General features: G+C 43.7%; 1 protein-coding gene across 10 annotated transcripts in view; it reads right to left on the bottom strand.

Moving 5' to 3' along the window:
- Window positions 1-27,697, bottom strand: part of CDC42BPB (CDC42 binding protein kinase beta) — a 162,822-nt gene that overhangs the window by 105,755 nt on the left and 29,370 nt on the right. For all 10 annotated transcript variants that reach the window (XM_084838161.1, XM_084838171.1, XM_084838179.1 and 7 more), the window contains exons 2-3: window positions 17,612-17,703; window positions 5,702-5,785 (exon numbers count right to left, since the gene is read on the bottom strand). In XM_084838161.1, coding sequence (XP_084694287.1) covers window positions 5,702-5,785; window positions 17,612-17,703 — 176 coding nt within the window. The remainder of the gene's footprint in view (window positions 1-5,701; window positions 5,786-17,611; window positions 17,704-27,697) is intronic.

Here is a 27,697-nt window from a genome sequence, read left to right as displayed (position 1 = left end):
CTATTCTAAAAAGTATGATGGGAAAGTTTTGCTGATGTAGTTCTAGATCTGAAAACTTTGTTTTGCATATTTTATATGAATGATTTTGAACATACTGAGAGTGTTCAGGTGATCACATAGGGAGAAGAAGGCATCGTGGCTTCTCCTCCCGCCCCTGTGCGTGCTGCCCACCCGCCCACCATTTGCATAATTCCCTGCAATGCCATGCGGGTTGCCATGTTGTCCGGGCATGGCGGGGGTGACTTCATATACACCCTACAACCCATGACTTGTCATTGTGACATCATGTGCCAGGTTGTTACTTCTCAATGAAGACCTGCATTCTTTCCTAGAAAGCCAGGACCCTGTAACATTTATTCATGTCTTTGTAACTTTGAGAATTTACTACAGCAATGTGTGCTACGTGGGGCTTTCTTCAAAACTGTTAGAAAGCTTTGCTAAGTTGCAGAAAGCTGAGCAACGCATCTTTTGGACGATGAAAGTCATCATACTGTGCCTTGCAAAGTATTTACCCCCCTTTGACTTTTCCACATTTTGTTATGTTACAACCTGGAATTAAAATGGATTTAATTAGGATATCTTGTCACTGATCTACACAAAATAATCCATAATGTTGAAGCGGAGAAAAATATACATATTTTACAAAATGATTTACAAATAAAAAACTGAAAAGTCTGGATTGCATAAGTATTCACCCCCTTGGCTGTGACACCCCTAAACAAGCTGTGGTGCAACCAACTGCCTTTGGAAGTCACATAATTAGTTGAGCGGAGTCCACCTGTGTGCAATTCAAGTGTCACACGATCTCAGATTAAATATACCTGTTTCTGGAAGGCCCCAGAGTTTGTTGGAGAGCATATCTAAATAAACAGCATCATGAAGACAAAGGAGCTATGGGTCCAATAGCAAAACACAGGTATCTTTGATATACTTCTGTTATGCCGATGTGGAAATAGGCATCCTTGAGATCTGCCACCACGAACCAGATATCCTTCCGAAGGAGAGGGAGGATTGTTGCCAGCACAGTCATTCTGAATCTCTTGGATGTGATAAACTCGTTCAAGAGTCTTAGATCTAAAATTGGACACAGTCCTCCATCCTTTTTGGGAACTGTAAAGTACTGGAAGAAGACACTCCTGTCCATCTTAGCAGAGGAGATGAGTCTGACGACACCATCCAAAGAAGGGACTCTGTCTCAAGACATAATGGTTCTGACAGCGAAGTTATTAGGACAATTCCCACGGGGGGGGGGGGCGTCGAATTCGATCTTGTATCCTTGGCAAACAATTGCCAGCACCCAAGCATCTGATGCTATGGCATGCCATGCTGATAGAAAGAGAGAGAGACGGTTCCCCAAAATTAGAGTAGGCAGAGGTGGGGGACACTTAAAAGTTCCAAGTCAAAGATGCCGCTTGGAAGAAGTGTCAGCCTTTGCCCTGGACTGATGAAACTTAGAGGAAGAATACTGTTTCCTCTGCTGCTGCTGTTGTGGCTGGTACCAAGTGGCACGATCTGCAGATTGTCTCTAAAAGTATGGCTGGTGCCGAAACCAACACCTTGGTTTATAAGACTGTTGTTGTTGTGACTGTCCTATACCCATTTCCTTTGCTGTTGATCTTGCTTTTTGGACAGAGTCTATCTGGCCATCCGTTTTAGAATTAAATAAACCCTCACCATCAAAGGGTAAGTCTTCAATTCTAGACTGGGCCTCCGGTCTTAGTCCAACCGAATGAAGCCATGCATGGTGCCATAAAAGCCACACAGCCTGCCATGGATTTCGCACTGCAGTCAGCCTGATGATGTGTGGTATTAATTTGTTGACGGGAAAGTCTAACTGCTTCTGCCTGAAACATTCTGGCCAGCTCTCCCTGGTCATCCACAAGGTAAGTACACAAAGAATCCATCTTCTCCCACAAAAATAACTGATACTGCAACATCATGGCCTGATAGTTCGCAACATGAAGCCTTAAGGCCAAAGATGAATAAAGTCTCCATCCCATCAGATCAAGTCTATGTCCTTCCTTGTCAACTGGAGTTGCATACAATTTCTGGGACCAGCCTTGAGCTGATTCGACTGTTATTGAATTCGGACGAGGTTGAGAAAAAGGGAAAGCGGCATATTTTTCTTGAACCTTATACATCGATTCCAGATGCTTTGAGGTAGGAACCATCGAGGATGGAGTATTCCAAGTTAGTTTCACAGTCTGGAGAAGAGTGGGAAGAAAGGGAATTGCCACTGGCACCGATGTCTCTGTATGCACGGCATCGAACACCGGGTCTTGTATATGTTCTATGGGTTGCTGAGCATTGATTCCTAGAGACTGTGCCATTCGCAGCACCTGCTCTGAGAAATGACCCATATCCTCTAAAGGGAAGGCTCTGTCTCGCGTACCCACAACCTCGTCTGGAGATAAAATAGAGAGAGGTACAGAGGAATAGGTTGAGGAATCTGATTGATAATTCTCTGCAGAATCCTGGGAGATATATCTCTGGTCTATTGTCTTTAGCTGATCACCTTGCTGTTGCACAGGAGAAGGCCATGGGGAATCTGGAGGAGCCTGCCTGATATAGCCTCAAGGTGTATTTAAAGAAGATGAGCGCAGAGGGACTGGAGGCTGTGGCAAAAGCACATCGTGGTCCGGTGGGTGTGAGATTGTAGCTGAAGGGCCAGTTCTGTACCGAGAAGTCGCTCCTAAATACTTGGTTTGATCGTAGTACAGATTGTAATCTCTATGCAGCAGCCAATCATCACACTGGTAAGATCTTGGAAGTGGCATGGACAAAGCAGAGAGTCGATCACACTCTCGATGTTGATCTGAATATTCCTCTTCATGGTATCTTAATGGTGATTGGTATCGAGAGACAGAATCCCTGGGAATGGCAGATGACTGAGACCTTCCGTACTAAAGTGATTGTGATTCTTGATCCAGACTGCTTGCAGATGGAGATTGAGAGCAACGATCCTGAAGAGTGGAATCAGCTTGGTGTCGAACAGGAGAAAAATCTCTGATTTCGCCTTCAGAGGCCATAGACAGAGGCTCTAACAGCTCCTTGGCTGTTGGTACCAATGACAGCCTTGGAATGGGTAAATTCAGAAGAGGGGGAAGAGGAGGGATCTCTAACTCCAAAACTCTTGATGGAGTCTTTTTAAGTTCCTTCTTCTTTTTCTTTGGTACAGCCTCTGGAGCAGGCTTGGTACGTTTAGCCTTTTTAGCAATCTTTTTGGCCACTGAGAGAGCCAAAGAATGACCCACTGTTGGAGGTTCTGTCCACCCCACCTCTAATGTTGATTGAAGGGGTGGAGCTGTGCTAGGTTGCGGCATCTTGCTTTGCACACAGGGACCCGATTGAGGTTGAGACTTTCGGGTATCCACTGCTTCCAATGCCCTTTTCCACAAAATCGCCTTTAACCTGTCCGAGCAATTTTTACGGGCTTGTTTTGAGAAAGTCTGGCAATGATGGCATGTCTCTACAACATGGGACCCCCTGAGGCAAAGGAGGCACGAAGAGTGCCCGTCAGGAGGGGAGAGCTTATTGCCGCAGCGGACACACTTTCTGAAAGGGACCTTCAATGCCATACACCAGAAGAAAAATGAAAACAACAAACAACTATACCATCTACTACTTTTTTTTTTAGGTAAGATGAAAGAACAAGAAAACCTCAGCACTAACTTGCACAAAAGATGGTCAAAAACAAACTGAGGAGACAGGCGGGAACCCACTGGGACATGGCCAGTGGAACGGTGGGGGAGGGTTCCCGCCAAAAACATTCCTCAGCTATAGAAGTTTCCCGAATGGAGGCTCCATGTGGGTGCAGAGCCCATATATGTGATGCACAGAGACCACAAAGAAGAAGTTGTGTAAATCAAATGGTAAAAATGCCAATGAAATCCATTTTAATTCCAGGTTATAACACAAAAAAAATGTGGAAAAGTCAAAGGGCAGGTGAATACTTATGCAAGGCACTGTAACCATATTGGAAACTGCACTGGCTCATGTGCTGGGTTGTGCTCCACAGCCTTAGATCTACATGCCTTAGGGTGCCCTATTCCCATACGAATGTAGCTGCATGCTGATTCCTGCTTCATGCCCTATCTATATTACCTGCAGCAAGAAGCAGGAATTTTCAGTAATGGCCCTATGACTGTGGAATGACCTCCCACAGGAGGTGTAATGTCAAACTCTCTTGGCCTTTAGAAGTTGATGCAATGCCCACTTGTTCAGAAAGTCTTGCTGACTGTTTGGACTGCCTATGAGTCACATGAAAGAGTGTACTTCAAAACTGTTTTTAATCCTGTTTTTCTTAATGTATATCTTGCCATTATCTGACTGAGTTAATTGGGTGTTTTATTGCAATTGATACATTAATTAGTTGAAAGAGATGATCAACTACAAATTATTTAATTAGCTGTAAGTTTTACAACCTCTTAAGTGGTCAGATTCCAAGAGAATGGTCTGAAGGTATGTGATATAGCTATCTTGCTGAAGCTATTATGCAGGTCTGTGTCTGGTCAATGCTTGGATGTGAGACCTCCTGGGTAACCTATGCGTGTTACCTTGAGCTCCTTGGAAGAAGGGTAGAATATAAATGTAATAAATAAAAAAAGAGAAAAGATGTTGCATCACAGACAGTTTGAGAACAGGACATTTTAATGTTTGAACTGTGCAATGTGAACTCTCTGTTATAGTAGCAGCCAACATTTCTCAGCAGCCAGCAAAGCAAGCCATATGTGGTATGGAAGGAAGTAGTGCCAAGAGTTTTCCTTTCACACATTTGAACCAGCCTTGGATTGGAGGAAGGGCAGATTTCTCTTGGCTGCTAAGAATGTCTCTCTTAATAATAAAAAAAAGAACAGAAGCCCCATGAAACTCTAAGAATAACAGAGGTTAAACTACAATGGGGGATTAGCAGATTCTGCTCACAGAATGCAATTCAACATCCAGTTAAATCTACCCATGTGCAGTGAAAAGCAGACACTGGACCACAGTGTGAATTCCATATCCAAAAATCTTTTATACATTTGAGAGTTCTTATTGAATGCTGTATATGCCTTATGCTATAAATGATCATAATTTAGATTTTTTGCCAGTACTTGCTTCACTGCTTTGTGATGCATACTCTGTTGTGACTTCTTCAGCATGTTATGTCCTGATCTTTTTAAGGTGTAAAATGTCTATAAAGGTATTTATAACATTTCTGAACATTTCAACAATGCTTTAGTGGTTTCCTTTTAAACACACCTTCCCAGTTCTTTTAAAAAAGGAAAAAATTTTCACATACATTCCCCCCACAATTAACTATCCGCCTTGAAGACTTCAGTTTGAAATGCACAAGTATCTATTCTTTGTCTTGAATAATGTCTTTTGCATATGGCTCTGTATATCATAAAAACTGGAATCTGAAGCCCCTATGTAGCCTTTAACTTGGTTTTATAGTAAACAAAAATCTGGCCAATATAATTCATGGTAAAAAAAATCTGGGGCAGACTGTCTGGTAATCAAAAACACAGTAATTCTGAGAACAACAGATGCTTCGAAGGGACTGTCAGACTTGATTGCATTAAAGCAGCTCACTTTAGAAAGAAAAAAAAGCAAAGCTCCTATATGCTCCTGCAGTAATTCTTTCTAATCTGGCAGAAGTTCACTGTGATTTTTGTTAATGACATTTTAAAAAAATCTGAATTGGAAACACTGGACTTACCTCTGCCCTTTTAAGCATTTCCCATTTATTTAGGATTTTCATTGCATAAATGCGCTCTGTGCACTTCATTTTAACAACTGCAACCTAGAATTAAAAAATAAAAATAAAGTCAATGACATTTTAACATTCTGAATGGATTGCTAATTGCTGACACTAAATTGCTGCTAAAGGGAACATATCACAATATGAATACCAGCTTATAGTTATGCTGTGCTGTAGAACAAAAAAGTAATTCATTATGGCATTGATCACCAGTTTCTCTACTTTGTGTATTAATGGAAGAAATATACAAGGCAACCTATAAGTCCTATGGGTAAACAGTTAATGAAACAGTTGACTGTGTGTGTCTAAATATTTGGGTGCCTGAATAGATGAGAACCCTTTTTATATGAGGATGGGTGGAAAAGCTACATTATTTACCAAGAACAAGCATATTTGTTTGTTATTTGCATATTTGCAAATGACACCTGGAATTACAGGCAAGCATGGTCTGGGAGAACAAAATGAAGCGGGACATAGGCTGATAGAATTTTGCCAAGACAACTCACTGTGCATAACAAACACTCTCTTCCAACAACCTAAAAGATGACTTTATATATGGACTTCACCAGATGGTCGACATCGAAATCAGATTGACTACATCCTTTGTAGCCAAAGGTGGCAGACATCTATACAGGCAGTAAAAACAAGACCTGGAGCTGACTGTAGTTCAGATCACGGACTTCTTATTACACAATTTAGAATCAAACTAAAGAGAATAGGGAAGACCCACATAGCAGTTAGATATGAGCTCACTAATACTCCTAATGAAGATGCAGTGGAGGTGAAGAAGGGATTTAAGGGACTAGATTTAGTAGATAGGGTCCCGGAAGAACTATGGACAGAAGTTCGCAACATTGTTCAGGAGGCGGCAACAGAGAACGTCCCAAAGAAAAAGAAAACCAAGAAGGCAAGATGGCTGTCTGCTGAGACACTGGAAGTAGCCCAAGAAAGAAGGAAAGCAAAAGGCAACAGTGATAGGGGGAGATATGCCCAATTAAATCTAAAATTCCAGAGGTTAGCCAGAAGAGATAAGGAATTATTTTTAAACAAGTAGTGCGCGGAAATGGAAGAAGATAATAGAATGGGAAGGACAAGAGACCTCTTCCAGAAAATCAGAAACAGCAGAGGTAAATTCCAGGCAAAAATGGCTATGATCAAAAACAAAGATGGCAAGGACCTAACAGAAGCAGAAGAGATCAAGAAAAGGTGGCAAGAATATACGGAAGATCTGTATAGGAAGGATAATAATATCGGAGATAGATCTGACGGTGTGGTCAGTGAGTTAGAGCCAGACATCCTGAAGAGTGAGGTTGAATGGGCCTTAAGAAGCACTGCTAATAAAAAGGCAGCAGGAGACGACGGTATCCCAGCTGAACTGTTTAAAATCTTGCAAGATGATGCTGTCAAGGTGATGCACGCCATATGCCTGCAAATTTGGAAAACACAAGAATGGCCAACAGATTGGAAAAGATCCACTTATATCCCTACACCAAAAAAGGGAAACACTAAAGAACGTTCAAACTATCAAACAGTGGCACTTATTTCACATGCCGGTAAGGTAATGCTCAAGATCTTGCAAGGTAGACTCCAGCAACTCATGGAACGTGAATTGCCAGATGTACAAGCTGGGTTTAGAAAAGGCAGAGGAACTAGAGACCAAATTGCCAATATCTGCTGGATAATGGAGAAACCCAGGGAGTTTCAGAAGAACATCTATTTCTGTTTCATAGACTATTCTAAAGCCTTTGACTGTGTGGATCATCACAAATTGTGGCAACTTCTTGGTGGTATGGGGATATCAAGTCATCTTGTCTGCCTCTTGAGGAATCTGTATAATGACCAAGTAGCAATGGTAAGAACAGACCATGGAACAACGGACTGGTTTAAGATTGGGAAAGGAGTACGGCAGGGTTGTATACTCTCACCCTACCTATTCAACCTGTACGCAGAACACATCATGCAACGTGCTGGGCTTGATGAAGCCAAGGCTGGAGTTAAAATCGCTGGAAGAAACATTAACAATCTCAGATATGCAGATGATACCACTTTGATGGCTGAAAGCCAAGAGGAGCTGAGGAACCTTATGACGAAGGTGAAAGAAGAGAGTGCAAAAGCTGGCTTGCAGTTAAACCTCAAAAAAACCAAAATTATGGCAACCAGCTTGACTGATAACTGGCAAGTAGAGGGAGAAAACGTGGAGGCAGTGAACTTTGCATTTCTAGGCGCAACGATTACTGCAGACGTTGACCACAGCCAGGAGATCAGAAGACATTTACTTCTTGGGAGGAGAGCAATGACAAATCTTGATAAAACAGTTGAGAGCAGAGACATCACACTGACAACAAAGGTCCGCATAGTTAAAGCAATGGTATTCCTCATAGTCACCTATGGTTGTGAGGGCTGGACCATAAGGAAGGCTGAGCAAAGGAAGATAGATGTTTTTGAACTGTGGTGCTGGAGGAAAATTCTGAGAGTGCCTTGGACTGCAAGAAGATCAAACCAGTCCATACTCCAGGAAATAAAGCCAGACTGCTCACTTGAGAGAATGATATTAAAGGCAAAACTGAAGTACTTTGGCCACATAATGAGAAGACAGGATACCCTGGAGAAGATGCTGATGCTAGGGAAAGTGGAAGGCAAAAGGAAGAGGGGCTGACCAAGGGCAAGATAGATGGATGATATTCTGGAGGTGACGGACTCGACCTTGGGGGAGCTGGGGGTGGCGACGGCCAACAGGAAGCTCTGGCGTGGGCTGGTCCATGAAGTCACAAAGAGTCAGAAGAGACTGAACGAATAAACAACAAAAGCATATTTGTATATTATGCATTTAGCCAATAGCTGAGTTCACACACCGCAATAACCCACACTCAAGGGTTGAGTACGGGTTGAGTTTGGGTTGTTGTTGAACTGTGGGTTGTTGGATTGTGAACTATAGCTGGGTTTAGACAACACAACAACAAACCATGGGTTCTCTTCATGGTTCGTGGTTAACAAGCCATGGTTTGTTAGCATGGCTGGGTTCAGACAACATGATAACCCAGGGTTCAACAACAACCCATGGTTCAACGACAACCCACACTCAACCTTTGAGTGTGGGCTATCATGTTGTCTGAACCCAGTCAATGAGAACTTTAGGCAGGGCAGCTGCCAAAAACACAAGCTAGTACCCTAGGAGAAAATCAGACACTTGATGGTAATGGACCAAATTAACTAAGTCTGAAAGATATCCACATAATGAACTTTATGTGATTATTCAGTAAGGTTATCTTCTGATTAGACTAGTACAAGAGGTCTGTCCACATTTAAGATTCTTTCTCAAGGTAACTTAACACCGATCAGCTCTTCTTTGTATTATTGGATTTTTGCTAAAAACCTTCCGAGAAGCAGGGGATTATATCCCTCCTCTTGCAAGCCTTGAGAAGCTTACAATATAGATTTCAACACAGGGGAGACAACAAAGGAAGGGGTAGGGGATGGAGCTACAGGAATATGCAGTTATTTCTTATACATATTTAGGCTTAGTTATTAGAAGGTATTTGGACTAAGGGGTTAAAAAGAAATGGATGCCTCTATCCTCAGTTCAGCAGCAGCAGATAAAGCAGTACATGTTCCATAGTCACTGTCTTAACCCTCAGCACTAGTTCAGGCAGTCATCATTGCTTTGATTACATGAGGAATTTTCATCAGCACCTCATTCATGAGGCAACTACACCACTGCTCTCTGATTGGTCACTTAAGACATGAACTGCAAGGCTCATTAGTTTCCTGGCCATTGAAAAGCAGTCGAGCAAATGTGAGAGTGTTTCCAAATCTGCCTTCACATCCCCAAAATGGCTAGACTGATTAGTTATATTGAATTCATGAATCTCTGTGCATATTAGGCATGGAATGTGTTAAAATCTAGAATGCAGAAGTGCTACTGAACCTGCATATGCATTCATTCCCTTACATTATTGCCGGTTCAATCCAATCAGCTGCTTAGTCCAGAAAAATATAAAAGTATTTTTCACGTCATCAGTCATTTAAACTGGCAAACCAAGGTATTGCTGCCTGTACTTTGAATCAAATTTGCTGTCTAGACTCAAATATGTAATCAGCAGCTGCTCAGTGTCCTCATTTGCATATGATAGGTATCACATTCGGGGAGGAGAAGTGTCACTTAGCATTCTGCTCCTTATTCTCTGGGAAAAATCCAGTATTGGTCATTTATTTCTGTCCACAGGAATGCCCATTTTGTATGATGGAATGGACTTGCCACTACAGAGTAGCTATGGCTTTTAAGCAGGTGGAGTCATGGCTGCATGCCCAGCAATTTGTAAGACAAAACCAAAATCTTATATCCACAGCCAAAAAAGTACAGAAGTTATGAGACCCACATGAAATCAGGGAGGGGCTCTGGCTCAGTAGTAGTAAAGCACATGCTTTGTATGCAGAAGGTCCCAGGTTCAGTCCCCAGCATCTCCAGGTAGAGCTGGAAAAACTCCTGCCTGAAACCTTGGGAGAGCCACTGCCAGTCGGTGTCAACAATACTGGGCTAGATGGACCAATGGTCTGACTTAGTATAAGGCAGCTTCCTATGTTCCTAAATACAAAGTGTAAATTACAAACTTCTGTTTCAATGTAATGATCAGGTTATACTGTTTAACATAATCTGAAGGTGCAGCTCTGTTTGTTCTTTTTGCTGCAACAGAGTAACAATCTTAATTTATTATGGCATTAGCTTTCATGTACTAGAACCCACTTCATCAGATACATCTGATGAAGTGAACTTGAGAGCATGAAAGCTTATGCTATAATGCATCTGTTAAGTCTTTAAGATTCTAAACAATTCTTTGTTGTTTAATATAATGAAATAATTGTTTTCACTAAAAAAAATTGCATTACAGTAAACTGAAAATTAGCCTTAGTGGCCTATTTATGTAAGGTATCCTTTTGAACTATTTCTGGGGAATAAAGTTGACAATTTATAGCAATATTAGTCAACTGAAAAAAGCCAGCATGGGCACACTGAACTTTTCATAAAACGTGTATTAATTTTCAACCTTTTTTGAACAGGTTTATTTAACGAAGTTTGATAATATAAACATCTGTAATACTTGCTAAAACACACAGAGCACCAGTATAATGAGACTGTTCACACCTGTATGCTATAGCATTCTACTATATTGTAGAATACTTCTAGCTCATATACACTGTGTTGAAAAACATACCTCCTTAAAATACTGCTCAGACTAAAGAAATTTCTAATAGATAGACTAAAACTATTTAAGATTCCATGGATTATAGATATTAAGACAGCTTTCCACATTAAAGATTAAAGAAGATCAAGGCACGGTCTGTCTCTCTTCTTGGGTTTGTGGACAGATCTGAAGTGCAGAGGTCAAGCAAGTGCATCACTATTCGTAAGTAATGGCAAACTACTACAGCTGTTCCTAAACAGGCAGGGGACATGCACCCAGGAGATGCATCTCATCAAGGATCTCCCTGTCCTTCCCACTTTACATGTTCGACGCAGGCAAACATGATTACTGGGGTGGGACAACATACATACTACAAAACCCCACCATATCAAGGATCAAAATTCTATAATCTAGAAAGCTATTTCTATAGATTCAGTATAAACATGACTATGTAAACATTTTAGCCTATAAAATACAGTACAATTGTCTGAATAGCAATAGCTTAATCAAAATAGTGCCACCCCAGCAGGTTAGATATTCTGCCCCACATCTGTAAAATACTCTAGTAAAAGGGGACCAAAAAAATAGCAATCATGCCATACTCATACACAGCAGGACAGGAGCTGTGAAGAGTAAAAAGGCCCCTCTTCAGACCACTAGAAGAAATAACCCTTCTCTGGGGGCTGCCAGAGGCTGCTCGGGAAGGAGCCTGGGGAAGGAGGACCAGCCAGCAGCTGCACCAGGTGGATCCTGAGCCTGAGCCTGCTTCTGCCCCCACCCACAGGTACTTAAGGCGGGGCTGCCAGAGGCTGCTCGGGAAGGAGCCTGGGGAAGGAGGACCAGCCAGCAGCTGCACCAGGTGGATCCTGAGCCTGAGCCTGCTTCTGCCCCCGCCCACAGGTACTTAAGGTGGGGCTGCCAGAGGCAGCGCCTCTGCGTGCGCCTCGGCGTCGCTCCAAGTGCGACGCTAAGTGCACACTTAGCGTCGCACTTGGAGTCGCAAGATCTACCCACCTGCCTCTCCAGAGACACCAGCAGCCACAACACCAGCAGCAAATAGCAGCAGCAGCAGAGGGCAGCAGCTTTAAAGACCAGGGGAAGGGGCAAACGTGGACTATCTGCTCCTTCTTAGCTGCTGTTCTCTTTTATCTCTTTTATATTCTTTTAAACTGTTGTATATTTTATATCTTAATATTTTAATATGTGCCTGGGAGGACTATTGGACAACTCAGGGGGTGGGGGAGGTGCCACCATAACTGTGGTCACGGGCAGGGGGAGGTATGGCGTTGGGGGATTAACAGGCCAGCTGAGGAGAAGAGGGCCTAGACACCTTACAGCTGTCCCCTCTTCTGGTTCTTCCCCCAACCTGATGGTTCCTGGCAGCCTTACCAGTCTGCCCTCGGGTCTGGTGGTGCTGCTGCTGAATGCCAGGTCGGCCCAAAATAAGACCTCCCTCATCCATGATTTGATTGTGGATGAGGGGGCTGACCTGGCATGTATTACTGAGACCTGGGTGGGGGAACTGGGAGGGGTCACTCTCTCCCAGCTGTGCCCTCCTGGGTACTCAGTGCAGCGCCAACACCGACTTGAGGGTCGGGGAGGGGGGGTTGCCGTGGTCCATAGGAATTCAATCTCCCTCTCCAGGCTTCCTGCTCATTCGAGTGCAGATCTTGAGTATCTGTACCTTGTGTTGGGTACCCGGGACAGATTGGGGATTCTGTTGGTGTACCGCCCACACCGCTGCCCATCAGACTCCCTGCCTGAGCTGACGGAGGTGGTCTCGGACTTGGTGTTGAGGACCCCCAGGATGATGGTCCTGGGGGATCTCAACTTCCATGCTGAGGCCGCTGTATCCGGGGCGGCTCAGGACTTCATGGCCGCCATGACAACCATGGGGCTGTCCCAACATGTCATTGGCCCAACGCATATAAAAGGACACACGCTTGATCTGGTTTTCTCGACTGGGCAGGAGGATGGTGATCTGAAAGTAGAGGAATTAACATCTGTCCCTTTGTCATGGTCAGATCACTTCCTGCTGAGGTTTAGACTTCTGGCGGCCTTTCCCCTCTGCAAGGGTGGGGGACCTATTAAAATGGTCCGCCCCTGGAGATTAATGGATTCCGATGGATTCCAGAGGGCTCTGGGGGATTTTCCTGCTGGTATGGCTGGTGCTCCTGTTGAAGTCCAGGTCGCTCTGTGGAATGCAGAGATGACTCGGGCGGTTGACACGATCGCACCCAAGCGCCCTCTCCCTCTGAGCAGAGCCCGGCCAGCTCCTTGGTATACACCTGAGCTGAGGGCAATGAAGCAAGAGGGGAGACGGCTAGAACGCAGGTGGAGGAAAACTTGTGCTGAGTCTGACCAAACACAGGTAAGAGCCCACTATCGAGCCTACTCTGTGGCGGTGAGGGTGGCAAAGAGGCAGTTCTTTTCCAACAGCATTGCATCTTCTCAGTGTTGTCCGGCGGAGATTTTCCGAGTGGTTCGCGGCCTGTTACATTCTGGGCCAGGGAGAGAGACAGTGGAACCCTCGGTAGCACGCTGTGACGGGTTTGCGCAGCACTTTGAGGATAAAGTCGCTCAGATTCGTCATGAATTGGACACCACCATTAATGCAGTTCCATTGGTAGAGGCGTTCAGAGCACCGTCTGGTCCAGTTTTATTGGATGAGTTTCAGTTACTGAGGCCTGACGATGTGGACAAGGTGCTTGGCCAAGTCCGATCGACCACTTGTGTGCTTGACCCTTGCCCTTCATGGCTTATTAAATCAAACAAGGAGGGGTCGTCCGGCTGGGTCCAGGAGGTTGTAAATTCCTCCTTGAGAGAGGGAGTGGTGCCTGCCGCTTTAAAAGAGGCAGTAATTAGACCACTCCTGAAAAAGCCTAACCTGGACCCAGAGGATGTTAACAATTATAGGCCAGTGGCCAACATCCCCTTCCTGGGCAAGGTGCTTGAGCGGGTGGTTGTAGGACAGCTCCAGGCACTCTGGAATGAAACGGATTATCTAGATCCATTTCAATCGGGCTTCAGGCCTTGTTTTGGAACAGAAACTGCCTTGGTTGCCCTGTGGGATGACCTCTGCCGGGAGAGGGACAGGGGGAGTGTGACCCTGTTGATTCTCCTAGACCTCTCAGTGGCTTTCGATACCATCGACCATGGTATCCTTCTGGATAGGTTGTCTGGGTTGGGAGTTGGAGGCACTGCACTACAGTGGTTCCGCTCCTACTTGGATGGCCGATTCCAGAAGGTGGTGCTGGGGGATTATTGCTCTGTGCCATGGCAATTGTGCCATGGGGTTCCACAGGGCTCTATTCTATCCCCCATGCTGTTTAACATCTACATGAAACCGCTGGGGGAGGTTATCCGGAGGTGTGGGCTGAGGTGCCATCAATATGCGGATGACACCCAGCTCTACCTCTCTTTCTCATCAAAACCAGGTGAGGCAGTGGCTGTTCTGAACCAGTGCCTGGGCACGGTAATGGACTGGATGAGGGCCAATAAACTGAAACTCAATCCAGACAAGACGGAGGTACTGTTAGTGGGTGGTTCGTCTGCCCGGCTAGGTGATAATCAACCTGTTCTGGAGGGGGTTGCACTCCCCCTAAAGGATCAGGTTCGTAGTTTGGGGGTGCTCTTGGATCCAGAACTGTCACTTCAGGCACAGGTGAACTCAGTGGCACGGAGCACTTTTTATCAGCTTAGGCTGGTATACCAACTACGCCCTTATCTGGACAGAGATAGCCTAGCTACAGTTATCCATGCTCTGATAACTTCTCGTCTGGATTACTGCAATGCGTTATACGTGGGGCTGCCTTTGAAAACGGTCCGGAAACTTCAGCTGGTCCAAAATAGGGCAGCAAGATTGTTAACAGGGACTGGCCTGCGAGCTCATATTACGCCAGTACTTTTCCAGCTGCACTGGCTGCCGGTCCATTTCCGGGCCCGATTCAAAGTGCTGGTGTTAACATTCAAAGCCCTTAACGGCTTGGGGCCAGGTTACCTGAAGGATCGCCTCCTCCCATATGTGCCTGTCCGGACCTTAAGATCATCAGCAGCATCCCTTCTCCGTGAGCCCCTGCCAAAGGAAATGAGGCGGGTGGCTACTAGGAGGAGGGCTTTTTCTGTTGTGGCACCCCGGCTCTGGAATGAGCTCCCTAGTGAGGTTCGCCTGGCGCCTACATTGTACTCCTTTCGGCGCCAGGTGAAGACCTTTTTATTTTCCCAGGCATTTTAGCTTTCTAAATTTTTATCTTTGCTGTTTTAAATCTGTATTTTAAACTCCTGTACTGCTGCTAGGTTTTATTGTGGTTGTATTGTTATATTGTGGTTTTAATGTTCTATATATTTTAAATTGTTTTATTGTGTGTTGTTTGGTTTTAGTTTTTGTGAACCGCCCAGAGAGCTTCGGCTATTGGGCGGTATAGAAATAAATAAATAAATAAATAAATAAACCCTGGGGGCTGGAAATGTCCTTTTAAACAGCGATCCGACTTGCAGGGGAACCAAGACCGTGTAGCAAACAATGGTCCTTAACCCAAGGTTATGCCTCCATTCTAGGACTGGAACAAAAATACTGGTGACAGCTATGCTCAGTTTCAATTCTAGGGTTAATGCAAGAACAGAAATCAATGCTGTGCCTCTTCCTTTTCAACTCATATTTTCAGAATCCAAGGACAGCCAAGCAGGTCAATGATCAAGTCTCCCAAATGTCATGCTGCCAATGAGATGCAGTTACACAAGCGCTACCCTCCTCTGTTCAAAAGCAGCTCCGCATGCCAGTGAGCAAGTCTCCCCCAAAACTCTGGCAATCTTCAAAAGCAGCTCTTGATGAAGAGCAACTCCTGGCACTCAGAGGGGGAGGTAGAAGCCCCAGTCCACATATATAAACCCCTGCAAGCACCAAAAAGCATTATGTGGCTGCAGTCAGAGACTGCTGATAAATCTACAAATATCCTAGACTATGTTAGACTCTTGCAGCATACAAGATCTCCTGGGATCCAGCACTATTAGTTAAGTGCTGATCTGAGAAGGCAAAAGTACTTGCCCAGATATTCTCTGCTTTGAGATAGTCCCCTTTATCTAAATACATGTCACAGTATTGTATATGACTGAAGATATTTTAAATATCTTAAAATATTTATTCCTCTCTCATTCACCACTGAAGAATGCATTTCTTTAGATCTAACATGCCTTCATGTCTAAAAATTCTCCATTATATCCAAATGCTATCTCCTTGCTAATTTGGCTACCATCTTTGAATGTGATATCCAAACCTATGCCCCTAGACAATATAACTAATGACTGATTAAAGCAGAATCTTTGCTCCATATTTTCTGCACAATTGATGGGGGCCATCAATAAAAGCTAACTTTTTCTTTTTTCTTCCATGATGCCTGACAATTCAGTTTACCAGCCATTAAATGTGTGTCATGCATGCATTCTTGCATATTTTATGTATTGCTGTATCCCATAAACTAAAGAATATGTATTATTCTTATCCCATGACCGCTACAGAGTAATTACATAATCTAGAATGGTGGATGTAGGACAACAAAGAATCCTGAAGCACCTTAAAACTAGGGATGGATAGGCACCCCCCCCTCCGGGTTCTCCAGGCACCTGCCCAGCCCCTGACCCTGCTCACATGCCTCCGGACCCGTACTTGAGCGCCCTACTGTTCCTCGAGCTGCCCACACTCACCGGGACTGTCCGCAAACACCATTTTGCAAAACCCCTCGGCAATCATGAATATGCGCACATCTAGCTGTATGCAAAATGGGGCCATACATGGCCCATATACACAAGATTACAGGCGTAAATGGGCCATTTACGCCTGTAATCTTGCATATATGGACCATTCATGGCGCCATTTTGCATACAACTCGATGTGCGCATATTCGCAATCGCCTTTCCTGCAAAATGGCGCTCGCAGAGCTCATGTATGGGTCCCGGGTGAGTGCCGATGGCTTGGCAAGCACAGGGGTTGAGTGGGGGGCAGGGTCTTAGTAGGCATAGCTCGAGGGCATGGGGGAGTCTGCTGGACTCCTGGACCCAACTGGGTGCCTGTGCCATCCCTAGTTAAAGCCAAACTATTTATTGTATCATAAGTTTTTTTGGAGCTCACTTAGGGTACAATTCTATGTATGTTTAGGCAGAAAAAAGTCCTACAACTCCCAGCATTCCCCTGCCAGCTATGCCAGCAGGCATATGCTGGGACTTGTAGGACTTTTTCTGTCTAAACATGCATAGGATTGCACCATTACTCTGATGAATTACAATCTTGGGTTCCTTAAGGAGGAAAAAAGGCAGGATATAAATGTAATAAATAAATAAATAAATAAATCTGTTATGAAGAAATAATTTGAAAGTAAAGTATGTGGTGCATTTACTAACATGTTACAAGAGAACCAGTGTGGTGTAGTGGCTAGAGTGTTGGACTGGGAGTTGGGAGATCCGGGTTCTAGTCCCCATTCAGCCATGGAAGCTCACTGGATGACTTTGGGCCAGCCACAGACTCTCAGCCCAACCTACCTCACAGGGTTGTTGCTGTGAGGGTAAAACGGATGGGGATTATGTACGTTGCCTTGGGTTCCTTAAGAAGGAAAAAGGAGGGATATAAATGTCATCAATCAATCAATCAATCAATCAGAGACAACATATCTAAAACTCAACTCCGAAGGCGTCTTACCTCACCAAATGCACCTCTGCCAATGACTTTTATGATTTCAAAGTCGTCTCGATGAAGCTGCATTTCCTTCACCAACTGTGTAAATGGTTTTGCTGTTGAAAATGAGAGGAAACCATAAATTAAAGACTGTACATTAGTCCAACCTTGCAAGTAAGCCAACAAATTTTTACTAGCATGCCTGTCCACACTTACTTATATTAATTACCTATGGCATATTATTGCTAGGGGAAAAACTAAACGGATTTTCTTCCTATTTACAGAAGTTCCCCATCCGGTCATCTTCTTATTTGATGCAAGTCACCAGCCAAGTGGTTTTTTATGAGTCAACATTAGCCACTCTCATTGTTTTTGTCTGTAATATTATACCCTCCCAGATCACCTTATAGTAGGATCTGCAACAGGAGGCCTCAGGGCCAAATCTAGTCCTCTTAAAAGTACCAACTGGCCCCACCCCCAGGTGCCAACTGGATCTGCTGTGTATGTGGTTGCCACGGTAGCTCTAGGAATGCAATTTTCTGACAGTTCATGGGAGTGGGGGTCTGGTCAAGCAACTTCCATTCTCTCAGATAAAAATAGTTGCTGATCAGAGCTTTACAAAGACTAGTCCAATCAGATTCTATAAACAAATAGTCTTTAAACATTACATCACTCGCATAAAGTGAAAAATGAAGGGTATGTTTAGAGCATTTCAATTTGTGCCTAGGAATCTAATCAGATTACGGACACATAATGTATGTTTCAAATAACTTCAGTGCTTTCTCTCAGGGAAGTGTCAAAGGTAAACTGAGAGTCATTCCTGGGTGTAGCACTGAAATCAGTAGCTCACCCAACAAGCCTAGCATTCTCTGCTTGCCCTGTCAAAGTCCTCTTTGCGGTTTTCAGGCCATCACCATAAGAGTCATCACAGCACAACAGAGGACAACCCTGATCTACTGACAACCAAACAACTTATGAAATCAAGATTCAGCGAGTAAACCATAGCATAAAAGGCCCTGTTGATCAGCAAATAAGCTAGGCACTTTTCCAGAGATCTGGATTAAGTTTAGCCTACTGTTTCTACAACAGTGGCATTTGACAAGAGGTTTTGCAATACTGCCAGCTAAGAAATCGTTGCTGTTGTTCAGTCATTAAGTCTTGTCTGGCTCTTCGTGACCCCATGGACCATAGCACGCCAGGCCTTCCTGTCCTCCACTCTCTCCCGGAGCGTACTCAAGTTCATATTCATTGCATCGGTGATGCTATCTAGCCATCTCATCCTCTGCCGTCCCCTTCTCCTTTTGCCTTCAGTCTTTCCCAGCATCAGGGTCTTTTCCAGGGAGTTTTCTCTTCGCATTAGGTGGCCAAAATATTTGAGCTTCAGCTTCAGTATCTGTCCTTCCAATGAGCACTCAGGGTTGATTTCCTTTAGGATGGACTGATTTGACCTCCTTGCAGTCCAGGGGACTCGTAAGTCTTCTCCAGCACCACAGTTCGAAAGCATCAATTCTTCGGTGCTCAGCCTTCCTTATAGTCCAGCTCTCACAGCCATACATTACTACTGGGAAAACCATAGCTCTGATTATACGAACTTTTGTCGGCAAGGTGATGTCTCTGCTTCTTACTATGCTGTCTAGGTGTGCCAAGAAATCGTAAGAGGGTGCTAAGATCTAGCAGTTGCCGCCACTTGAACATGTTTCCCTCCCTGGCCTGCCTATAGCATAATTTTCTCCTGAAGCAGTGATGGAAGAACTTTTTCAGCCCAAGCGCCCAATTCTAGTTTGGTAAGGGATAGGGGGTGCATTCCAGCAGTGGATGGGGCTAAAGAGTCAAGTGTAATTCTTACCATTTTGGACATTTTCCCATCAAGTATACAAAGCACAGCTCAATTCTAAGCAAGTCTACTAAGGAGTAAGCCCCAGTGCAACAGCTGTCATGCCTGCAAATGTACAACTCAATCCTATGCAGGGTATTTAAAGCTGAATTGCCTTTTAATACCATCTCTAATTGCCGATCAGAGAAAACAGCAGAAGAAACTTGCAGGCCAGATGAGGAACCCCTAGAGGATGCATGTGACCTGTGGGCCAGAGGTTCCCTAGCCCTATCCTAAAGAATGATACTGAAGCTGAGAGCAAGAATATGCTACGAGCACATTCTCTCTCCCCCTTGGTTTCTTATTCTTAAAATAACTGAACTTAAAAAAAATTAAAATCCAAACAAGGAAAGGAGCAAGAAGAGAACAGTGAAGGTACCTCTCCCCAACACTATGCATCACATCCAAGATGGGATGCCCAGAACTGCATCTGTGTTCCTGATTCACTTGTACCTTATAAAAATACGTTTTAAAAACCCCGACTTTGGATTTAGCAACTGGAGTATATATGCGTAAAAAAGAGCCAGGGATGGAAAACAGAAAGAATAGATAATGTAGGGTTGTTGCTTTTATTTTAAAAAGTAGGCATGCCCATATTTTTAAGGGTGGACTATACCCTTGGAGAGGTCCTCAACCTAGCCTACCCCTCCCCATGCTGGCCTCCCCGCTGCTTCATATGAAACTAGAAGCCACCCCACTTTTCAGGTAAGATTGTTGAAGCCGCTTCTAGTTGACAGCTGTCAAACATTGGCATCCCATTGGGAAGGGCATCCTGTTGGGAAGTGGGTAATTTAAACATTTTCCTCCCTGTGTGTGGGAGTGGGGAAACACTTAGAATTACCCACTTATCAAATGGGTAACCATGATTTTAAGGGTGGACTCCCCAACCTAACCCACCCCTCCTTGTGCTGGCCTCCCTGCTGCTTCATATGAAACTAGACTTGACCCCCACTTAACCCTGAAGATCGCTCCCACCATTTCTAGTTTGACATCTGTCAAATTAGAAGCAGCTTCACAGATTTTTAAGGAGAAGGGGAACTGTGTGTAGAACACCCCCAAAAATGGGTACTGGGGACTAGATACAGGCTATCCTCGACTGCAACCCTGTATGTTTGCTAAGAGCAACATACAGGGCTTGAGGTGAGGCAAGCTGGTATTCTGCGTTAGCCCACTAACCCACTGTTGTGCAAGTTCGCAACAGTGGTAAATCAATTTAATTTCTTTTTAAAAGGGGGGACATTAGTGCACATTCCCTGGGGATGGGGAAGTGCGCGAAAATGTTTTCCCAGCCCCATTTTATGCACAAAAATGGGGCCAGGAAAGTAAAAAAAAAAAAAAAGCGGGGGTGTCTCCAACTGAGATCAGGATCAGCGTGGGGGACAGGGGCTTGGCGGCAGACAAGATGGGTTCTGCCGCCATGTCCCCTGGGATGCTGGGCAGAGCTGGCCAGAGGGCCGGGGGCAACAAACCACACCCTGTGGATGTTGTGCCTGATCATCTGTCAGGTGCACAAACCATGTGCTGTGGGTAGTTGACAAAGCAATCCACAGTGCGTGGCAGTCACCCACAATGGGTTAGTGTGTCATGTGAACGCACCCTCTCTCTCCTTTTTATCTAAATCCAAAGAAGCTGTACTATTTCTAAATAGGTGTCTGTTATTGGTGATGGACTAGTTGAGGGTGAACAAATTGCAGCTTAATCTAGACAAGATGTTGGTGCTCCTGGTTAGTCAAAAGGCACATCGGGAAATAGGGATTCAACCTGTGCTGGATAGGGCTACACACATCCTGAAGACCCAGGTTTGCAGTTTATGTGTACTCCTGGATTCAGGTCTGAACCTAGATGGCTAGGATTTGATGGTGGCCAGGGGTGCATTTGCACAGTTGAGGCTAGTGCACCAACCGCACCTGTTCCTACAGATGTCTGATCCTACCACAGTCATGCCTGCCTTAGTTACATCCTGTTTCGACTTTTGAAACTTCAGCTGGCCAGAACGCTGGGGCCAGACTGTTGCCCAGGGCTGGTTACAGGGAGCACATGACTCCCTTGTTACAACAGCTTCACTGGTTACCAGTCTGTTTCCTGGCACAATTCAAGCTGCATTCTCCCACATGAGCCAGGCTGGGTTTTAAGATCGAGGGAGTGCCTTCTCTCAGTTCCACCATCATTGGAGGCATGTCTGGTGGGGACATGAGGAAGGGCCTTCTTGGTGACCACTCCTAGGCTCTGGAATTCCATGCCAAGAGAGGTTAGGTGGCCCCCTCTCTGTTGCCCTTCCTCCCAGCAGGCAAAGACATTTTTTATTCAGGCAGGCCTTTGGCATGTAAGCAGCTGTTGCTGAAAGGGTTTTTTAACTGGTTGGGTACTATTTCTTTTATGGTTGTGTTTTTATGGATCTGTTTTTATGTTATGTTTTAATTAAGATTTTGTTTTTTAACCTGCATTTTATTAATGTTAGCTACCTTGAGCACATTTTTGGTGGAAAGGTGGGATATGAATGAATGAATGGAGAGCAAAGACCATTTTTCCCCTTGAGCCCAAAACAATCAGATCTTCAGATTTACATTTAAAATGGGGACAGAGAGACTTAAGTAGGTAGAGCCTCTAAAGATTATTGCAACACCTTTTTAAAAGGTCAGGCCCTCTCTTGAAGTAAGAGGGGGGCTGCAGGTCAATTTAATGACACAAATATACAGTACACAGTCACTTCCTCTTGCATTAAACCTATTGAGGTACAGCATATCTTCAGACAACAAACAACCTATCCAGAGATATGCAAGCAAAAAATCTAAGAGGTTTGCGCCCACCCTCACCTAGAATGCAGATGGTACCTGAATGCTCATTTCTCCTAACAAAAAAGAGTTTTCATACATACATTTCTTTAATGAGTTTTGCAGTCAGAGCAAAGCTATATGCAAAACTTGAGGAACTAGTGTGGGAACACATTAAGATTTTTTTTACAAAGAAAACTATGCTGTAAGAGAACCCAGTACTCTGGGGGCTGATAAGAAAGCTGAATAGATACTGAGGCAGTGGATTAATTAATACTGAAAATATCACATAAAGTTACTAGATATTTTAAGGGAAAATATGTTCTACTTTTAAAACCAAAGAACAGAATGCTGCTTTATGCTTTGATTTCTACTGTTACTCCTTTAAACCAAACAGAACCTCTTTCAGATCACTTGCCAAGCCTCTTGTTTACACCATATTTTAGTGTGTGTCTTCTTTAAGAATGTGGAACAGAAGCATCCACACTATGCAAGATTAGATAGTTGGGCAGAACCTAATGGGTTTGGCTCGTTCCCCAGCACATCATGATTAAACAGCGTATTTGTTTCATGACAGTGCCATTAATACATGCGCCATTTACAGAATCCACAGACTCACACATCCACAGGTCTCCAAATCCAACCGTACCTTCTTGCAGTATCTTTTACACAGTTAACTCCCTACAAATTAGTCTAGATCTATGCATGCAGCAGAATGAGGTGGCTGAGTCCTGAAGTGATAGCATGGACTGTACAACTTCGGAATGCAGACAGGAGGCAACACTTTTGAATACTCCACAACATTAGACTCATTGCAAGTATATAAAACTACCATAGTATACAAATGCTGGGCTAGAAGATTTCTCCCTCAGGTGCTACCTATGTGCAGAGGATTTATGGGAAAGTGTTAAAAAATATGAACCTTTACCTGTAGTCTGAAGTAGAATAGCTCATGCTACCGCCTTAGAATTCTTCCATCTCATTCTGCTGCATGTGTAGATTAAATGTTAGGTTTAGCAGATGAAGAGTTAAAACTCTGGACTGTGCCAATTTAAACTGCGGGTGGGCATCTGCTGCAGAAGCTTTAATTATAAGACATTGTGCATTACAGAAGAAAGCTTAATTAGATGGCACACAGTCCCTTCCAGGGCTACTATTATACTGGAATCGCTTCTTTGCTGAAACCCCAATACTGAAGTTTTAACAGATCACACAATTTTTCAAAAGCATTTCACCTAGATTTAATATACAACAATGACAGCTAATTCCAGTTACTGATCTCCAGCATGCAGTTAGTAACTGACTTTCATTTTTATGTTATCCTCAACCTGCTGCTTGTCAGTTTCTATGGGAGTCAACCAAATTAAGGTTTAGCGAACTGAGCTATGGGATTATGTGCCCCCTTCTCCTCCTCTCAGTTTTGGTGCTGTGCAACTATCAACAACTAAGTTACAATGAAACCACGTACACCTTCTAGGCTCATTTTGAAAATATTAGAACCTCACATCTCTAAACCTGGGTTCACTTGATCACAAGTTATTGGTTGCTGAAACTAAATAATGTTCCCTCTTTACTTTCTACACCACACTGTTTTATAAGCATCCATTGTGTTCTTTCTCAACATTTTTCTAAGATAACAAAAACCTCATTCTTAATAAGGAAAAACGATCCATCCCTCTGTTTTTGCATCCAACTCCAGCCCTACTGTAAGATTTCTGGTGTGTCTGTGTGTATGCTAGTGTGATCAGATTATTCTCTCCCCCCCCACCACCCTTACTATTTACATAGATTAATAAAGAACATTTAATGTGTCTTGTTAGTAAGTGGCCTGGACAGAGTCGCATGCAACACAAATTCTGTCAAGCCAATCCCAAAACAAACACAGCAATTTTAACTTTTGTTGCTATTTTGGAAGGGGTGAAATAAGGGGTGAAATTGATAATGTGTGCTATGAGGAAGTGTTAAGGGAGCTAAATCAGAACAAAAAGATTCTTACTTCCCATCTGAGCCTCTTTTTCAAGAAAAAAAAAGTGCCTGATTGTGACCAAACTGGAAACCTTCCTGGCTGTCGTTCTATATAAGTGTGTGCCAGCTATATCTGAGCAACTAGAATGCCCACCTTCAGCCAACTGCATGCCAACTGCATGCTTGAAAATAAAGTGACAGTTAACTAACACCAGGCAACATGGCCATACTGCATAATGGGAACTGCTGAGGGACCTCTAAATTCATATCCATGCGAACGGATGAATTAATCAGCCTTTAGGAATATTTTTAAAAAAGATTTACAGAGAAGATGAAAAAAATCCTCGCCAATGTTAAGACAACGGTCCCAAGGGACAGACTGAGGGGCATCTTTTAATACTTCTCAGTTCTTTTCACTGTTCATAGGAAACTTCTTTATATCAGATCAGACTATCTGTCAATCTAGCCCACTACTTTACTCTGGTTGGCAGTATTTATTTATTTATTTATTACATTTATATCCCGCCTTTTTTCCTCCAAGGAACTCAAGGTGGCGTACATAACCCTCCTCCTCCTCCATTTTATCCTCACAACAACAACCCTGTGAGGTAGGTTGGGCTGAGAGTATGTGACTGGCCCAAAGTCACCCAGTGAGCTTCCATGGCCGAGTGGGGACTAGAACCCGGATCTCCCGACTCCCAGTCCAGCACTCTAGCCAGGGTCTCTCTCATCACCTGCTACCTGCTACTTTTAACTGGAGATCCTAGGGATTGAAGCTGGGTCCCCGTATGCAAAGAAGATGCTTTACCACTGAATTATACCCCCTCTCTAATGAATGACATTTCAAAATTTACATATCTGAGGAGAAAAAATATTCAAATTTTGATACTAGAGCTAACAAACCTTTACATTAGTTGCATTCTGTAGATAGCACCTGACAACAGGCCTACTGTGTTGTAACTTTCCATAAGCTATTTTAGTTAAATAACTTATATGACAAACCGTATATCAATACACATACATTAGTAGTAGTTCTCAAAACTGTAGGGTAGCTCTCTCCAGAGAAGCATGGACAGTTTCCAAGGAAGGCCCAAGCTCCTGTGTGTATCATGCCTGGGTGCAGAATCAAGCTGTGAACCCCCATGTTGATTTATGGTGCTAGGGATCATCTACTTATCTAAAGCTTTCAGCCTGGCAACTTAAGATATGTTGTGAGTCCATGCAATCCTGCTTCTTCACTTTTCATTTAATCTGCTCACCCACAACCAGGATGACAAGAGGGAGCATTGCAAGCCAGTCCCTCAGTTGTCTTTGGCTTGGGCTACACACCATTGCTCCCTTTGGAGAGTGGCATCCCTGTGCTGAGTTTCGCATCCCTCTAGTTGCATCATTTAGTAAATTTGCATTGTGAGTCCTAGCTACCATGGAGATAGCTCTCCGCACTTTATCACTAGCAACGGCCAGTGGGAGCTATGAAACTCCAGTACACAATAGCCCTGAATCACATAGGATGATCACTTAGGTTGCCACTATGGTTCTAGGCACCCTTCTTATTGTAACATGCAGCCCAGGATCTTATATTTGTTTAGGCCTCAAAGGTTCTTTTCTCTTAGTATTTTTTTAAAGTAAGTATTGTAAAGTAAATGTGAAGATATCTGGTACTGGCATCCTTTCTGGACTAAACCGAGGGAAAAATATTCTTATGCTTGTTTATATTTGTACCTTTTTGTTTTAAATTGATTTTTTTTAAATTAAGGTTGATTTCAAAAAGAAAAAAAAGAAAGAAATCTAGGAGTTAGTTGAAAGCTGAAGGCATATGGGTACAGAGAATTCCTAAACACACTTTCTATCCTAGCTGGTAATGTAACACCACTACCATGTGCAGAAAGTATAACAGTAGTTTATGAACGGGTACTTTACTCCTACAATTCAGTAACAGAGTTTGCATGGCACAAGGGTGTTTAATATCATAATGGCTTGTTAACCACCCCCTGTGCCTGCTGGTCATGTGCAAGCTGATTTCCCTGATTACCCTCACTGGGTGTGTGAACCCAGCGAAGGTGGGTGGCTGGGGTAGTTTACAAACCCCTACAATAGACTGTGGGTTCTGAGTGGTTTGCTAACCACCCCAGCCACCCACCTGCACCAAGTTCAGATGTCACAACAACCCACATCCGGTGAGGGTAATTAGGGAAATAAGCCAACACACAACCAGCATGCAAGGGGGTGGTTAACAAGTCACTGTGGCTTATTAAACGCCCTTGTTCGTGGGAACCAGTTCACCACCTTAAGGAGCAATCCTATGCACGTTTAGCCTGAAAGAAGGCCTACAATTCCAAGTGGGAGTTGTAAGGCTTTTTCTTTCTTTCTAAACATGCATAAGATTGCACCCTTAGTGCCTTAAAGCTGAAAGTAAAAGTCAACATGATCCGTAAAGGAACAGTTTTCTTCAGAGTGTCTATGAAAAATAAAAGTGGTTTTAAGCTGTGTTACTTCTGGGACACTGTGTAAAGATTTATATAGACCATATTGTCACCTAAAGATAACTATCAAAGAGCAACCATTAGGTGTGGCACACCTTTCTGTTCATTCTACTTCCTCTTAATAAATGGTAATATACAATCAGCCATTTTCAACTCTGTTCCACACCCTGTTTTACTTCCTTAAAGATCAGTTATAACTGAAAGGTCAAGTGAAAGTCATACCTTTGCCTTGGGCAAAAATCCATAAAGACACGTGAGGGGCACTCACTGCTGCTATTAGCTGTAATACTTGCAGTGATGCAAGCTATCCGAAGACTCCAATAGGGGACTTTTAAATTTGTAAAGAATGTTGGCAAAAGAGTCAATGTTAAGTTTCACAAGACTTTTTGTTTGTTTGTTTGTTTTACTTGAAGTTCTGCAAGGGAGGTATCTATTCCTGAGAGTGCCTGGTTGTCCACCATTATCTGGTTCATGCTGGCCTATCCTTCAAAAGAATTTCTACAAGTATTGTGCAAGCCAAGAACTATAATACAAACTACTCCCCTTAGAGCAACAGCTACAAAATGTCTTGGGACCAGAACACTTGAAGGACTGTCAACTTTTATATAAGCTTGCCTATCTGCTTCAGTCATAATACCAAACTGTCCTTTAAAGTGACGGCAACTCTAATGTCTCACCACTAACAATCTGCAAGGGCCTACAATTAGCACCCTGTGAAAGAAAGGACAAGCCACAGCAATACAACAAACAAGCAGAGCTGCAAGAGCTACTGCACTATCAAGTGATGAAGCTGGCTACAACCCAGCACAGGCATACTGCTGTGGTTGTTGCTTGTATGGCTGCAAGCAGAAGGCAGGCAAGACAAAAAACACTGAGGCCGACTGTAGCTGTAGTGCTTAGGGTTTGAAGCTGTTTTGCAAACCTTGGTTAAGATGTAGTCATGGTTAGCCCTGGTACACATGTAACTGTAATCCAGGGTTAAGGCCAGGAAGAGAAGGAACACTCCCAATCCCTTAAC

Source organism: Heloderma suspectum, chromosome 1 (genome assembly GCF_057233095.1).
Source record: "Heloderma suspectum isolate Gila_16-S chromosome 1, 16-S_ref, whole genome shotgun sequence".
Classification (NCBI taxonomy): Eukaryota; Metazoa; Chordata; class Lepidosauria; order Squamata; family Helodermatidae; genus Heloderma; species Heloderma suspectum.
The sequence above is the reverse complement of the archived record's forward strand: the minus strand, read 5'-3'. Positions and strand labels throughout refer to the sequence as shown.